We start from the raw sequence: 17,506 nt of genomic DNA, 5'->3' as shown, positions 1-17,506 counted from the left end.
ATTATTACAGAGACATGAGAAAATATTATCTTTGTCTGACAATCAATTCAATATTAATATTCACACGTCATGCATAAAAAGCATGAATTTCATAAGCCTATATGTGTACAGTATTCATACAGTAAAGACACGTATTTTAAACATAGCCTATAACATCATGAAGACATTAACGGACTTAGGTGGATAGACTATCATTGCTTTGAACCTATATCTAATGAGTGGAGTCGAGCAAATGCAAATGTGTACAAATGTAATCAATTGAGTAGGCCTGCTTATCAACTAATGCTTTGACTATATGAACGTTGACTATTTTGGACTATCTCTATCTTCAATTATTGACCAAACCTACAGAACAAAGAATGACTACGTTTCTAGAGAGGCATTATAATAATAGGCCTACTAATTATTATTATTATAATAATTGGTATTGATTATAATTAATCAGGATTGTATAGGCCTATTTAAAAATATCAGAATAGCTCACTGTGCGCCTGTCTTAAAGGTAATTTCCCTCACGGGAATGTGGTTTAGTCTTTTTCAGATGTGGATATATAGTGTTGCATTAAAATGTAGGCCTATTTTGTAGACTATATCAGTTGATAATGATAATTAATTACTATCGGCGTAATTAACTCTTTCAAACCAAGCGTCCAGATTTATTTTTAGTAAATTATGGAAGTTTAAAGGCCTCACTGGAACAGCGTGCGCGTTTTGAGTAAACATCCACATCAAACAAGTGCTTAGCCATTCAAATAAATAGTGTCCCTTTGCCCATTCCGCATGCTTTGTATGCCGTAATTATTAAGTAAGGTTACTCGTAGGCTATCACACACCGAAATACAGACATCCAGGTAGGCTATAAAGAGAAATTTGACAAAGGTCACCAACCATCAACTCAAATCAGTGGCGGCCGATGATTATTAACAATAAGGGACACGGCAGACCATTCATATTTCTTGCGTTTGAAAAGTCAACGTCCACCAATGCTCTGTCTGTGGTTGTCAACCCGCTTCAGGTCAACACGTTTGCTATGTTTAAAGCTTTTTACGCACAGCTTACCTGACGACACTCGAGCGGTCACACGATGAGAATAACGACCCGACTCACCAACGTGTGGTGTTTAAATACAGCCCTGATACACACTGATCGCTAATGTTGGTATGCATGCATTGTGTCCATAAATATAACCTTCATATTAGAGTAGAAAAAAAATAGTTCACTTTACATATAGATAGAATATACGATCCAAGTTATTTGAGCGACAAAGGGTTAAGCTCGAAGAAAAAAAAGAGACATTTATTGTCCTGACACGCCAAGAGTGGGACGTCGTTAACAGCGGCCAATCACCGCGCTGCCTTCCTCCGCCCCTAGCCAATAGGACGTACGGAGGGCTCCCTGTCAGTCACAGGTGAGGGTGGATGGTGGAAGTTTGTAAAAAAGGGCTGGAAAGGGGATCGAACCCGCGCTGATGGAAGAGTTATGCGGAGGAGGAACATCGTGCTTTTGGATATGCTGAAACTTTCCGTCACTTCTCCGGGAGGAAAGCAATGAGAATCCTGAAGTGGAAGAACAGGAGCAGCAGTATCAGTCATTCGAGGGAAATACAATGTGGATGAACTGACGTCGTCTTCGTTTAGCGGGACACCAGTTATTCCCTGAAGACGAACTTAAAAGGGGTTTGAAAGATGGCCGTGCGTAGCAATTCATTGATGCCTTTCTCCATCCAAGCCATTTTGAATAAAAAAGAGGACAGTCGTGGACATTTACCCGATTTGGATATGTGTTTCTCAAAGACGTCCTGTTGGAAAATATTCGGGGAAATGAACAGCGGATCTGCGGACTTTCCCTCGGCGTGCAGGCCGAGCAGCGACGGGGGAACCTGCGAGCCGGGCGACAACAAAAGTTACGACTCCGACTCGGGTCTGAGCGACGATAACGACGGTAAGCCGGTGGTGTGTAAGACCGAGACCGAGGTGGACCCCGCCTCAGACCTGCTGGAGGAGAGCCTGCAGGAGGAGACGGACCATGAATCCACCGCCGTGGAGAACGCGAAGGGACTCAGCGACTGTGAGCCCAATGTCTCGGGTAAGCGGAGGAAACGACAAACATTGCGTGAGTGTGTGAGTGTGGACATTTTAATTTATTAATCTCGTTGTAGGCCTACACGTTTAATGTTAACAAATTGTCCATGGTCAGCGTGGTGTATAATTAATGGCCGTTTTAATGCGGGCTGCGTTTCAGATTATTAAGGCATGGGTCCTTCAGGGCCAGACCTATTTGAAATTTGGAATTCATGGTTGTTTGGTGTGCTGTCATTAGGCCTCCATGTTTATATTTAAGATTGAGTTATGGTGAAATTTCGATGAAACATGTCTACCGCTATCCTGCATGTGTATCGCTTTCCTTTTGATTACATTTATGAATTGACTTCTAGTTTTTAGTTTTTATCTATAAAAATGCATTTTCTCAATCCAGATTCCAACAACCTCGACGAGGCGGGAAGCGATCAAAGCGCCGACCAGCCCAAGCAGAGGAAGAAGCGCTCGCGAGCCGCCTTCTCCCACGCACAGGTCTTCGAGCTCGAGCGGCGCTTCAACCACCAGCGCTACCTCTCGGGGCCCGAGAGGGCCGACCTGGCTGCCTCCCTGAAGCTCACCGAGACCCAGGTCAAGATCTGGTTCCAGAACCGCCGCTACAAGACGAAGCGTCGTCAGATGGCCGCCGATTTAATGGCGTCGGCCCCCACGGCGAAGAAAGTGGCGGTTAAGGTGTTGGTCCGGGACGACCAGAGACAGTACAGCCCGGGAGAACTGCTGCGGCCCCCGCTGCTTGCCCTGCAGCCGTCCTACTATTACCCCTACGGCGCGTACTGCCTTCCCGCCTGGACGCTATCCGCGTGCGCTGGGAACCCATAAGGCCCCCCCTTACCACAGAGGGGCCCCTCCTCGTGTATTTATTTTCTCCCGGGAAACCAAAGGAAAAACATTGAAAGAATCCTTGAGAGAAGCGAGTGTCTGAATGGACTTATCAGATCAGAGTCACCAACCGAACTGCCTCACCGTGTTTTGTTGTCGTTGTTGTTGTTGTTGTTGTTGTTGTGTACGACTGAAGATATCACATTTGATGGTTGTTGCAGAATATTCTGTCCTCTGTTGTACGCGCGTGTTCCTACCTCTGCAATGATTGGAAATAGACTGTTTCTATTGGCCCTTCAAATGGCTAATTGTGTTACGTTTTTATCTTTGTTGTGTTTGTAATAACTAAAATATTTCAGCACTTTTGAGCATATAGTGTGGGCATGTACAGTAGGCCTATCAAACATTAAAAGAAAAAATACGAAATGTTTGTTGTATTCGTGTGTGCGACCGGAGAAGGTTTCATTATTAAGAGATACCTATATCTGCTGTCGAGTAGCCTATATGTTTTATTTTGTTATTTAGAGGAAAACTAATATTTTTTCATAGCCATACCAATTGTTATAATTGGAATGCCATTATGTAGGCCTATGTTTTATTTACAAATTTAAAATCCCCCATATTTTTAGGCCTGAATATAAAGAAAATATGAGACTAATTATGGTTTTAAATATTGGCTGCTTTCGATTTAGCAATTCAAAAAGTTGCTTGATGGTTGACGACTGGTCGTATAGTGGTAGTTTTGGGCGCTATATCAACTCTATCCGAAGAGACTATGAGACAATACAGTGTGTTTGGTCCGTGTCCACGTGTATACAAAATAAGATGCAACATTGCTGTGTTTTTTCAATAGGATATCGTATATATTTATCTTGCGTGGGATAAATTAAGTATGAGAATTAAAGTGGTGAATACGTTAAGAAATCGTGGCCACATTATTATATTATTATTGCAAACAATTATAGGTGAAATAACCTGGGTAAAATAAATTCTGACAGAATTTAGGCTACCTTAAATACAATTTAAAATCAGCAGCAGATCTGATGCACTATGACCCAGGAGTCAGGTTGTCATCATGGCCAGGATGAGCTCTCCTCCAAACACTCCTGTCAAACACGATGATTAATTGCTGTACGATCCTGGGACATGGTGAAGTGACGGGTATCTTAGGGTGCACGTCTACACAGGTAGAGGACTATTTGAAGGTCAAGGAGACCCATGTCATGAGGCACTGCATCTGCCTTTGGATCGCTTGACGATTAAGTGTATATTGAACACCAAACCATTTTATTTATATTACTTAGTAAAACTCTTTGTATTCCAGGTGTTTGGTTAACCATGCAGGAAACACAACTAGTCACAGTTGAGCCTTGTGCACGCTTGAGCCTCAACCCACCGTGGATCCAGGAACAAGAGACGGTGCGCAGGTCAAAACAAACGGTTGAGTCAACAACCAAGTTCAAGACTAAACACTTATAACCGATCAGCGTCGAGATACGATGGATGTGACTTTGGATGTCTCGCTCTCAGGTAGGCCTACAGGTGGATCAACACTACTAGCTACTACTACTACTACTACTACTACTACACCTCCCCATCTGGGGAACCTTCGACAAAAAAGCCCCCGGCCCTTTTAACATTGTTAGACCGGACACAATTTTTTATCATAATATTTACTTTTGCAACATACAAACCCCGTCCCTGGAAAGTAACCTGCGAACACCTGTGCAAGACGCATCGACAAAATTGTTTTTTGGAATTAATTTTTGGATTGACTGGCTCTTCACCTCACTCGAGCATCCTCCTTCGATTATGGGACAATGTCATTGATTCTCAGCCCAGAGGAGCTCAGAGAGAACCTTTAAGGATATTGATCACTAGACCGTCCCATGCGCAGTCTACGTGGCGTCCATTTCTTTACCATGCCTGCATAAGATATCTGATCTAGAGGGGGAGACATATACCGGTTGTTTTCCTTCCGATCTCTGTTCTTTGAAATGCAAACACCCACATTGACATGCATTGTACCTTGTTCCAGTTCTATTTGATTATCATATTTTTGAGAAAAGAAATGCATGCATGGTGTAGAAGGCTCAACAAAAAATAATCCCAAATTGGCCAGCATAATCATTCTGCCTGTAGCCTATATATATTTTTTAATAAAATAAATTGGCCTACTGTAAGCAAAGGTCGTTTAGATCTTTTTTTTTTTACGTTTTTAAAGCAAGACTTCATAACTTACTAACGCACACCATCGCGCACCAACCGATTATTACGCATAAAAATTACACTTTTTGGTGCACAGAATGATATTGGCCTAACCACATTCGTTTTCAAACTAAAAACATTTAGCCAAAAATAAAGTCCCCTTCACACACACGCACACGCACACGCACACGCACACGCGCGCACACACACACACACACACACACACACACACACACACACACACACACACACACACACACACACACACACACACACACACACACACACACACACACACACACACATACACAACACGCACAATAATAAACTAATCACGGATCTCAAGGACAGATCAATTGAATGCAAGTGACAATTTTAATGAGACATAATCATGAAAATGTGCTATTTTCTCTGCAAAGACATGTTCCAGTTGTTGTTCTAGATCACGTTACAGTATTAATGATACAAAATTGCCATTAAATACCACATGTTATTTTCCTTTATAGCCTACTGATCGTGCGACTCAATAATCTGTTTGAGTTGACGTACAGCAATGAAAACAAATCTCCAACCTCCGCAGATTGCTGACGCACATAAAGACAAGGAGTGGTTGCTGCAGTCAAAGCCTTATTCACGGTGTAAAAACCAAACAGATGTGTCCAAAAATAACAACTATAGAGGATCTGCCGAGACATTCGGGTTCAGGGAACAACAGCTCATGCCGAGCCTACCAAATCCACACTCGATTGGACTAGATATTTCATTTTCTCCTTGTAGGCTACACGTTGGACGCTTCGCTAAATGAAGAAAGTAGCCCATGATGATCGTGAATAGGCCAGTAAGAATTTGTGTTAGAGAGACTTTTACCATATACCATGCCAACTTTTTCGTATAAATAAGTGTACGAATGTAGATAAAAAAATGTTTTACAGCTTGATTCTTCCTAAACCAACAGTACAATAACCCATGCAATATATATAGGCTATATATATATATATATATATATATATATAAACATAGGCTATTTATTACAACAATATTTATGAAACCAAAATCTTTTTTAAATCAATCAACACCCCTGGACAGCCAACATAGACTCCCAGCGTCAGAGTATGAGTTTTCATTTAAAGGTAGGAAGGCTGTGAGTTATATAGTTATATAGAAAATAAAATCCATATAGTCTCATGCTTCGCTCGAAATTTCGTTTTTGATTAATAAAAAGAGCTATCAAATTAAATTGATAGCTCAGCCTTTGCTTTGATTTTTTTTTGTATTTGTTATTCCCGAATTTCCCACATTGGATCGTATTTAAGTCAAGGCCTACACATCACTTTTTCATGGTCCATTAAAGATGTTGAATAGGATGTTAAAACCTTTAGAATATGAAATAAATAATTTATCACATTCTATAGGCGGTGCTGCTAATCAAAGAGTCGAATATAAGATAACAAAGATTTGAGGTTGTCATGGTCAAAATGCTTACCTGGTCCACACAAAGTTTAAGTTAGTCACACCATTACTTTCGAACTTTGTGTACAGTTGAGAAGCTGTCCATCACCCTCATGTGCATTCTGGAAAATCGAAACCGGACATTCATCCTCACCTCAGAGTGGCCCAGGTGCGAATTCTTCCCCCCATCGGGTGTTTGCGTCCCTTTCAATAAAAGGTGTTTGAAAGACAAGAACGTGGATGGATGCATATTTATTTTGCAATTTTTGTTTGTCATGCGTTCTTCTGTCATCCTAAAACGATTTTCGTTTTCAAAATGACAGCGTAGCTTATATAAATAAATGACATGCCTGCGGGATAAAATGTTTACTTTCTGGCCTATATAGGCCTACCTGTTTTTTAAGTGATTTATTATTTACCATAATACTTTGTAGCGTGGTCTGATTAATGCAGAACGTGCAAGCAGTGGGAGGATCCCCCCTCCAGAATAGCTTTTTAAACGTAAAGTGTTTTCATGTGCCATGAAAATCGCTTCAAATAAAATGTAGGCCTACCCTTTTATTAACGATTTAAGGCCCAATATTTATATTATTATTATTGTAGGACCAATACCGTAACACCAAAAAACATGTCTATATAAATATATATATATAAATATAGGCTATGTATAGGCTATTTGATTCAAATATTTTAGCCAGTATTCTTGGATGGAATTTTTTTTTGATTTTTGCAATTTTTGCTATTGGAAAAAAAAGGCTTTATATATATTCATAACTCTTTTCAGAACAGTTTTTATCATGCGTAAGGGCATAGTTCAATCTTCTAAAGCCTAAATTGTTATCAATAGCCATTTAACTGAGCGTTCCGTTTGTAGGCCCATGTGCTGCATAATAAAATAAAAACACAAAGACCTACATCCAGAAATATGATTTAGGCCTACCGTATGTATGCCTCTGAATAAATAAATGTATCAACCAGATATGAAATTAATTGATTTCAGAACATTTAACTTTTGAGTTGTGTTCAATTTGGCTGTAGGTCAAAGGTTATAATTGGGTAAAACTGACCAACCCCGAGTGACTAGTCAACAATGGACTCCCTCAAACATGCTTTTTTTGCTTTACCGTTGTGTGGTGTGTGTGTGTGTGTGTGTGTGTGTGTGTGTGTGTGTGTGTGTGTGTGTGTGTGTGTGTGTGTGTGTGTGTGTGTGTGTGTGTGTGTGTGTGTGTAAACCTATTGTGTGCGTGCGTGCATCTGTGTGATCACGATCATGTTTTTTAGGAATGTGTGATTAGGCTATATTTAATGTTATACACATGCCTATATTGTCATAACGATACAATAAATATATTAAACATGTGTTTTTTAAAGATATATATGGGTTCAATATTTTACTGGATGAAGAAATATAAAGGCTAAGGCAGCTCTGTCATTCGGGCATCTCTCGATGATCTCTCGCCTCCCTCCTTTATTTCAACTTTGACCCTGCTACCATGGCGACGAGAACGCGTCATACCCAGGACGCATCCACAAAGCATTTATTTGCCGACTGCTGATATACGCGTTTCAAACACAAACGGGCGAGTGAAAATGCAAACAAAAAATGACCCACTAAATTTAAATATCTGTTTTTCTGAGTAACACTTGGGAACAGCACACATAAGAAATATAAATAGTAATATAGGAATCCTTTCCTACGACGTATAGTGGTTGAAGCCAGCACATTCAAAATGGCGGCCAGTCTGCTCCACAGCGAATATTTAATACACTTGGTCAACTAGATAAAATCAACTACCAGTGACTTCTTGGTTTGAATTAATTCGTTTTATTTGTCAACACAAATAGTGTACTATTGCAAATTATTGTTTTCGACATGTCGGACTCTGAGGAAGAAAGTCAAGATCGACAACTGAAGTTTGTAGTGATCGGAGACGGCGCATCAGGCAAGGTAAGGGCACCGTGTATCATTGTACTGAAGGGATAAACTATATTAAGCTCCCTGGTGCGAGTATTGCTGACGAAAAGTGTCATGTGCTTGAGTGACACTGTTGTTGTACTCATCGTATGCACACTGCATGCATACATAGCGTGTTGTTGTGAAGTCTCGGTCGCCATGGCTACCCTGCTAACGCTATCCTTCGCCGCTGAGTCTTGGAGCATATATGCACAGCTATTATGTTGGCAATAACGGTGATGCCAGCAATGCCAACATAGATGTGTCGTTGGTAAGGAATGGACTCGGACCTGCTTACATGCGTGATCATAATGGGCTATGTTGATCTTCGTGCATGAGTGGATCCCATGTCGTTCCATCCATACAGTAAGGCCTGTATGTTTTTAGTGTGTTCGACATCTTCAGAATGTGAATGCAGCAACATAAAATGCCTATATTTTGGTGATCAGAGATCGTAGCCGGCATATTTTTTTACATTTGGCCCCAGGTTTTTTGTGAATGGTATTACATCTACCTTGTGGTTTGGAAAACAATACCTATACATATATTTTGAATCATTGAGGGTATAATGGTGATTATGTGTTGGTATTACAGCAGTGTTAATATAATTGTATTATGGCATTATATCACACATTTAAACATACTTTAAAATGTAAAATTGAATGCCTACAAATTGTATTATGTTGAGTAGAGAACAGTAGATTTATTGATCATTCATAATTATTCTTGCGTTTCCTTTTCAGTGCACTGCTGTTTGTACTTTATCCACCAACCAGATGACAAATGTTAGCCAAATGGTCTCCATCTGGCACCTTAACATATTGACAACCTCATAATTGATAACAAGGGCACCATAAATAACATAACTTTATGCACAGGCCAATTTGTTGGCCCGCATATTCCATATGTGCACTGATTATGTTAAGGTAATTCTCGTCAGAGCGTACTCCATTTTACACAGCTCACCTCTGGTGTCAATATAGCACAGCAAAACTGAAGAAGCTACAGGTAGCTAGCATATAATGATGCGTTTAGGATCGTCCTTAAGCTTCCAAGATGAACAAGTGCAAGCTCTTTGTTTGTGACTAGTAATGTTGTCCCCTCCTTACATGCTGTGTTGAGGAACTTTGTGTACACATTTATGTGTCGACTTCTAGTTACAAAACAAATGCATTTAATAATTGCACTCACTGACACTAAACAGAGTGATGCAAGGTACTCCTCTGGGTTGTGGAATCTATGCTTGCATGTATTTTAATCTATGTTGACCGTGTATTTCTATTGTCTTTTATATGGAACTTTGAGTTTGGAATAAAGTATTCATTCACTCATTCATAACTTTACAAAATTGTAGAATCAAACTTTTGCAGAAGTAGATAGGCAAATCAGAGTACATTTATTTAGTAGGTCTTCCTAAAAAAACAAAAAAACAGTGCAAAATAATTAAAAGAATTCGGTTCTTTACAGTTGGTTGTAGGTTTTAAAAGTTTGAATAAATTCTCTAAATAACTTATTGTGCATATTATTATCCGAATGATAAAAAAAAGTGACGGAACACAGCCAGAGTTAGCTTTGAGCGGCTTGTGTAGCTTGTGTCTATTACTGGGGACCCTCTTGTCTCCTATAGCTAGCCCTGGACACCTCTGTTTTGGGACCAGGGCAACATGTGAGAAAACATTCACTGGCCCGACCCCATCGGAAAACAACGCACGGCGTCTTCTATAGTGAGAGTAGGAATCACAAGTGGGAAATGAGTTAGGCTACATGACAAGACCTCTCCTCGTAGAGTGGGATATTTGAAAAAGGAGCCTACACTCCAAATATTCTCTCTATGCATGAGCTCTCTCCCTCTCTTCATGATGTGTGTTCATACCCCGATACATGCAGAGATATCTTTAGGGGGGCAACCCCTCTGCCGAAGTGGACGCAAACACAACAGGTGTACGGTGCTCCTTGGTTGGTTGGTACTCTGATCAAGAGGGTCAGAGGCCTATCCCCACTGCTATCAGGCACCCGTCTTTATAAAAGTTCACGTTTGAGATGTTCTGCAACACATTGGACACCTTTTGAAAACTTACTACGATATTGTTATTTGGTCAAGAGTGGCGTCTCACACAACAGATAAGAATCGCAGAATGGACAGATGCTAGATTTACTATAAGCCCCGCACAGCCCAGGCCTCGCTCGCACTTGATGTCCTTATTAATGAACATTTGTGTAATGAGCAACACAACAATGATGGGAAGAAGGATGCCTTTACCTTTTTATTATTGTAAGTATCTGGGTATACTCTTTTTTTTCAACATCTCTTCTCCAAGCTAATCTCTCCTTCCTCTGGGAGAAAGGAAAGCAAGGCATCAGTGATGGCAAGGCGCAATGAGTAAAAAAAATGAATGTTCTCATTCTGGAAAGTTGAGATTTTCTTTAGGGTAGGGGGGCCGGACGGACGCTGGGGGAGGGGGGGTGGGATGCCGGGTGTCCAGAACACACACACCACTCAGTTCCCAGTTGATCCGCTACATTAATAACCCTCCTCAACTCTGGGCTGCCAGGTGTCAGCTCGTCACTGTCTCAATGACTTACCTGCTTGTCTGTTCTGGGCAGAAAAACGGGAGCCCTGACCCCCATTTTGAGCTACCACCAGTGACTGACATCTTGAATGCTATCCCCCCCCCCCCCCCTATTAATGTCAATTTGCTCAGCAAATTGCAATCGGATCAGTTTTTCTTGGACTCGTTCTCTGCTGGTATTTTTGCTCGTGGGTAGTTGCCCATTCAGAAATCTAGACGGATGTGTGAAGGCTTGTCCACCTTAGCGGGGTGTTTTTTTTAATCGTTGGTCCACAGTATGGCAAGGCTCTTGAGGCGTCGGGCCTAAGCCTGCACAAAGGTCTATTTTTCAAACATGGGTTTTTAACGTCAGCGACTGTTTTGTTTCTGAAAAGTCGCTGTTCCCTCACAACAAGAGAAAACTGAAAACTATGGCGGCTCATTCTTTGACCCAAGCTGTTCGCCGTACCCCAACCCTTGTACTTGGTGGGGACCTCATCTCATTGCTATCTCAGTCGGGGAACAATGGTGTTGTCCTAACCTGTCGCTAATGGCAAAGGATCAAACTATAAATGTTTGAACACACTGTGAGAACGCTCCACCTCAGTGTATGCTTTTTTCCCCCTGGCGTCGCACCCCCCACCCCCCCCACCTCCTCCCCCCACACTCCCACTCCCGTTTCCCGGCACTGGTATCATTTGTGACCCTGTGCTGTCCTCCGCTGGAGTGTCGGGGATTACGCCAGCTTTTACATTCAATGCTGAGTTCCAATTGTATGGCTGGGGAGAGAAAACCCGAGGACCGGGGAGAGGCGAGGAGAGCCAAGCTACTGGAATGCCAAGACAAATGGCCGACGAGGCCAGCGGGAGCATGTGGAATGAATTTCTGCTGTCCGTGCTGGTTACCCCTGTGTTGTCGGTGATTGTTAGGGCTACTTAAATGGAAGATTTCACCCCCCCACCCCCTTGTTGCGTCACTCACCTCCAGCAATTTTTCAATCGGGCCCGAGCCTGCGATACTGACCCTGCACGCGGATTTGTTTAAAATCCTCACAGTGTTGTCATACTTCAAAAGGGCATCAGGTGGAGGCTTTCAGTACTGCGCTTCTAAGGCCGGATCCCCAGACACAGCAAAACGTCTGGGGCGTGGTCCTTTTTGTCTCCATCATTTGTTTACTTCTTTTGTTTAAAGTCTGCATACAATTAAGTGACGTTGTCAAAACGGCACAAGAAATGTGTTTCTGATCCTGACGCTTGATTCAAAAAAACGTCTATTCATATCCATCTTTATTCAACCATCGACAGTAGGTTGTATCATTGTGCTTCAGTGTTTGTTGTTTTGCCTTAAACACTATGTAACTTACAGGCATACAAACACTGAATGTTTATTGCATTTAATCAGACCCTTCTGGTTATAGCTGGAGCCCTCTCATGACTTGTGAGGCGGATCATTGGCCGTCCAGCCCCGAGTGGTCCCACTGTGGACTCTGAAACCAGAAGTTCTGCTGCTAGATCTTCTTCGGGATATTAGAGAGCGCCAAGTCGCACGTTGACAGCAGTAAAACTCCCCGCCTCGTGACGACCCCGTTGCTAGTCGCGCCGCCGCCTCTCTCTGCGGTTGTTTATGGAAGCGTGCTGCTCTAAAGATAGCCAGGGAGAAGACACCCAGCCCTCGTCATCCTCATCTGTCAGGGTGAATTATACCTGCGCTGTCAGGTCTGTACAGTGGATTCCCATGGCTCCCAGCGAGGGGCCCCCTGAAAAAAGGAAAAAATACCTCCTCCTCCTCCTCCTCCTTCCTCCTCCTGCTCCCAAAACATAACAGCGACATGGCAGTGATTGAGTCGTCGTAATCCGTCGCAATTACCGTGTCTGCAGTCTGGAGACATGACGAATCCTCGCGCATGTTATTCTCATTCGGCGTTGCAGTGTGTTTTCCTCCAACAGGGCTCTTTGAGACGGGTCAGTAGAACATCGGTCTATCGCCGATCCGGTTCTTTTCTTAAATCCGTAATACATCGGCAGGTTCAGAGCCGAATATGGAATCGTTTCATGATTTTATGAAGAATGGTTTGATGAGGTTTATGAAGAGGCTAAAGCAATTTCTCGGAATAAATGTTTTTATTTGTTGGTCCTGCATTTATCAAAAAGTCATCCTACCCATTACTGAAATAATTCCACTAAAATAAAATGATTAGGAATTGCGTAATGGAAAATTATACAGTGTGTGTGTGTGTGTGTGTGTGTGTGTGTGTGTGTGTGTGTGTGTGTGTGTGTGTGTGTGTGTGTGTGTGTGTGTGTGTGTGTGTGTGTGTGTGTGTGTGTGTGTGTGTGTGTGTGTCAATACAATTAAAAAGAAAACGGTGGATCCCTTATCTTGACTTTCATTTTTTGTCTCTCTCTCTTTCTCCTCTGTGTCTCTCCCTCCTTTGTCTTCTTGTCTGTGTCTCTGTGTCTCTCTCTCAGACGTCACTGGCCACCAGGTTTGCTCAGGAGGCGTTTGGGAAGCAGTACAAACAGACCATCGGCCTGGACTTCTTCCTCAAGAGAATAACTCTTCCAGGTGAGACGGTGCATGCAAATGATTAAAACTAACTGGAGCCAAAGTGCCGCTCAAGCATTGTATTTCAATATATATTCTTTTGAGTTTATGATTTGTTTTTTTCAAGTGCCAGTGGTTTAAGTCAAACTTGTATTCTAACCTTCCAGCCACATCTGATATTCTAGCCATATTTTGCGATGCTATTTCTTGCATTTTGCTGAACTGAGAGATGTGGTTCCTCAGGTACAATGAAGACCCTTGAATTTGTAGTAAAAGTAGTTGTCCCCTGTGTGAATGGGACAGGTCTGTCAGATCCCAGAGGCTCACACTAAAACCTTCCTCACTCCAGAGCAAATAATACTCTCTGGTCTTTCCCCCATCCAATTGACAGCTTATGTCCAAACGTCAGCATGTCACGTGTCACGGTCCTAGTTTTGTGGAGGCCGGGGGTAACTACATTTCAGTGTTTTTATATTCATATCATGGATCCACTGACCTTTGAACCACATAAAACATACAAGGCAGGTATTTATTTATGTTTATCCCACGGACATAAAGTGAAGCTCTGTATCCCCCCCCCCCCCTTTTTAGATCTGTAAAATAAATGTTTATTGACTAATGCTATATTTAGCGCAAACCACTCGCCCTTCGACTTCCTATACTGTAAGAAAATGGGGGATTTTCATGTAGCTTAAAAAAATGGGCCCTTCTACAACGATGCCAAAAAGTGTAAGCTACAGAAATTCGTAGAGTGCCTTCATTCTTCTATTACTAATAAAACACCATTAAGCAGAAGGGCAAATGAAGTGCTAAAAAAGTAAAGGTTATGCTGATTCGCGACTTGGCCATGGTATTCTGTTTTGACGTTGTTTCAGTTTCAGCCTCCGGGCCTTATGAGATCTGCAAAAATGTTGCGGTGGTGGAGTCGAAACGACAACGGCCGGCTGTACAGACTGGACTTTTACTTTTAATGAAGGGGGGAAAAAAAAAGCTTAAGGAATAATGTTTAATAGCAGAGCTTGTGCATTTTCGGGGGATTTCTAAGATGTGTTTGCTTATCTTTGCTACGTGTAGGTGTAACGTCTGTTATTGTTATTTTCTTTATTTTTTTACAATCAGCCCACCTCTGAATCATTGTTGCTACAGCAGCAGCCGGGGGTTTGGGGGTGAGTGGTGGAGGTTCGAGGGGAGGGGTTGTTAAATGGTCCATTTTGTAGGGAATGGGGTGTTGATGAGCTGATGAAGAAGAGGGGCTCTGCTGGCCGGGTGGTCCAGGGGGCTCATCTAGCAGGACCCCGACTCCCTCTGCCTCATATTAGAGAGGTTGTGTGGGTCTCTGTGGGGCAATACGAGTCTAACCGCGACTGGGCCCACTGTAGCCTATAGGCAGCCTTAACCCCCGCCCCCCCCCCTGCCGCCTCGCACCATGAAGGCCTGGCTTGTCAAACTTAATGTACATGTATTTCTTTCCAGCAAGGGGAGAGGCAAGGCCTACCAGCAAACAGCCTTCTGTGTGTGTGTGTGTGTGTGTGTGTGTGTGTGTGTGTGTGTGTGTGTGTGTGTGTGTGTGTGTGTGTGTGTGTGTGTGTGTGTGTGTGTGTGTGTGTGTGTGTGTGTGTGTGTGTGTGCTTGCTTGCTTGCACTGTTCAGAACAATACCCCATCCAGATGTGTCCGCTAGAGGTCACGCTACGGGTAGGCTGACCGCCGCTAGAAGTGCACGTTGACTTCACGCGAGCGTCGGTCTTTGAACCGCCTCTAACGGATTAAATGGTTTTTCCTTTTGTCCATCGCAATACAATTTTTAATACATCCCCGTGATGGTGCGCCGAGAGGCAGAGAAAGTCGCCTGGCAACGTGCTGGCTCACTACTCAAGTGTCCTTGACCAAGGTGGCTGAACTCGGCCTGTGTGTGTCTGCGTGACAAAGAGGGAAAGAGAAAGAGCAAGCCTTTGAGATCGACCCCGTGACCCACCGTGGCACCGGGTGTACGTTTATAACCTCAGGAGGGAGAGCGAGCGAGCAAAGAGGCAGAGGCTATTTTCTGCGCAAACCTCCGTGTGGCTTCATCCTGACACTGTATAGTCTGGAGGTAGCCACTGTGAAGCGCCCCTTGCGGTACCTCCCCTCTGGGCCCCTGAAGAGGAGCGGGCCCCCTCGAGGGCCCACGCAGACCATCCGTGTCCATAGTCCACGCACTGCTGCCCCTGGCCCCCCCAGCCTCCAGCAGGACCCTCCCGGCACCGAGCGGCAGAACCCTGCACTGGCCGCTTACCCTCACTCTCTCTCTCCTCGTCTGTCTTTCTCTCTCCTGCTCCTCACTCTCTCTCTCTCTCTCCTCGTCTCTCTTTCTCTCTCCTGCTCCTCACTCTCTCTCTCTCCTCGTCTCTCTTTCTCTCTCCTGCTCCTCACTCTCTCTCTCTCTCCTCGTCTCTCTTTCTCTCTCCTGCTCCTCACTCTCTCTCTCTCTCTCCTCGTCTCTCTTTCTCTCTCCTGCTCCTCACTCTCTCTCTCTCTCTCCTCGTCTGTCTTTCTCTCTCCTGCTCCTCACTCTCTCTCTCTCTCTCTCTCTCTCTCCTCGTCTCTCTTTCTCTCTCCTGCTCCTCACTCTCTCTCTCTCCTCGTCTCTCTTTCTCTCTCCTGCTCCTCACTCTCTCTCTCTCCTCATCTCTCTTCCTCTCTCCCCTCTCCTATTTCTCGCTCCCTCCTCACTCATTCTCCCCGTGCTCTTCCTCTCTCCATCCTCACTGACCTCTCCCCCTCCTCTCTCCCTCTTTACTCTCTCTCCCCTGGCTCTCTCTCTCTCCCCCTCTCTCTCTCCACCCTTCTCTCCGTCCTTCGCCGTCTCCTTCCTCTCCACCTTCTTTCTCACCCACCCTTTGCGTCCCTCTTCGCCTCTCTACCTCTCCAGTCGTTCTCTCTCCCGCTCCTCTCCTCTCTCTATCTCTGTCCTTCTCTCTCGCCCTGCTTTTTCGCTCTGTCCTTCCAACCTCCTCTGCATCTCTCTCCATCTCTCCCCCCCTCTCTCCTTCTCTCTAAACCCTCATTCTTTCTCTTTCCTCTTTTCTTTTAGTTTTTTCCACCCTATATTTTTTCCAGAGGAAGGAGATATTTATTAGGGCATTTTTCTTGGTGCCTTTCTCTCTGTCTTTCTCTCTTTCTTCCCTCTCTCTCTTGCACTCTCACTTAAACTCTAACTTTTAACCCGGTCTTTCCACAGAATCGGGACAGGCGACCTCTTTTCCCGATATTTTTCTGTTTTAATTATTGCTATTTTCCTTAACAGCACATAATTCTCCTCACTTTCCTCAGCTTGGCAGGAAACCTGTTCTTACGGCTCTTCCCAGGCTAATAAGCGCGTTTTTTCTTATTTTTCTTCTTTTCTTCTTTTTCTTCTTTTCTTCTTTGTGGTACTATTGCAAACGTTTAAATTAGAGGGTGAGAGTACCTATCCACTCACCCCCCCTCCCTCACCCCCTCTCTCAAGTATCCCCCGGCGGGATATTCTTGGATGCGAGGCCCGGGTGTTCTGCCAGACGGGAGCGGTCGGCATGAAAGATTAATCTGAGATTTATTGTTTCCAATACGCACGCGGACAAACGCGCACGGTCCCTCACGGAGGTCCCTTCGCCCAAATCATAGGCTGCACTTTCCCCCGGACGCTTGAGTTCCTCCTGCAGAAGTAATGAGCCGCGTGTTCGAAACCCGCAGGAGACATCGTGACGAATGGCACCACAATCAAGCATTAGTTGATTAGGAAACGCCGGGCTTGTAACACACACAGCTACACACAAACATCATTAGGAAAAGGACCACTCAAGGGAAAGAAATGCGATGTGTAATTCTTTGAGGTCTACTTAATTCATTTTGATGACTTTTTTTTCTCTCTCT

General features: G+C 43.6%; 2 protein-coding genes across 2 annotated transcripts in view; both read left to right on the top strand.

The window, feature by feature from the left end:
• The first annotated feature begins 1,422 nt into the window (after positions 1–1,422).
• nkx3-2 (NK3 homeobox 2) lies at positions 1,423–4,203 on the top strand. The gene is made up of 2 exons (XM_056600612.1): positions 1,423–2,085; positions 2,476–4,203. The coding sequence occupies exons 1-2, from the start codon at positions 1,686–1,688 to the stop codon at positions 2,913–2,915; spliced, it is 840 nt and encodes a 279-aa protein (XP_056456587.1). The 5' UTR covers positions 1,423–1,685; the 3' UTR covers positions 2,916–4,203.
• Positions 4,204–8,271: 4,068 nt separating this feature from the next.
• Positions 8,272–17,506, top strand: part of rab28 (RAB28, member RAS oncogene family) — a 31,721-nt gene continuing 22,486 nt past the window's right edge. The window contains exons 1-2 of the mRNA XM_056600767.1: positions 8,272–8,520; positions 13,541–13,637. Coding sequence (XP_056456742.1) covers positions 8,446–8,520; positions 13,541–13,637 — 172 coding nt within the window. The 5' untranslated portion in view covers positions 8,272–8,445. The remainder of the gene's footprint in view (positions 8,521–13,540; positions 13,638–17,506) is intronic.

The sequence above is a fragment of the Gadus chalcogrammus genome, chromosome 10, assembly GCF_026213295.1.
Source record: "Gadus chalcogrammus isolate NIFS_2021 chromosome 10, NIFS_Gcha_1.0, whole genome shotgun sequence".
NCBI lineage: Eukaryota > Metazoa > Chordata > Actinopteri > Gadiformes > Gadidae > Gadus > Gadus chalcogrammus.
The sequence above is the reverse complement of the archived record's forward strand: the minus strand, read 5'-3'. Positions and strand labels throughout refer to the sequence as shown.

Bases quoted from the DNA above. Each gene is read 5' to 3' on its own strand.
- nkx3-2 (XM_056600612.1), top strand. From the start codon at position 1,686: ATGGCCGTGCGTAGCAATTCATTGATGCCTTTCTCCATCCAAGCCATT. The intron at 2,086-2,475 runs GTAAGCGGAGGA...TTCTCAATCCAG, and splicing joins CTGTGAGCCCAATGTCTCGG to ATTCCAACAACCTCGACGAG.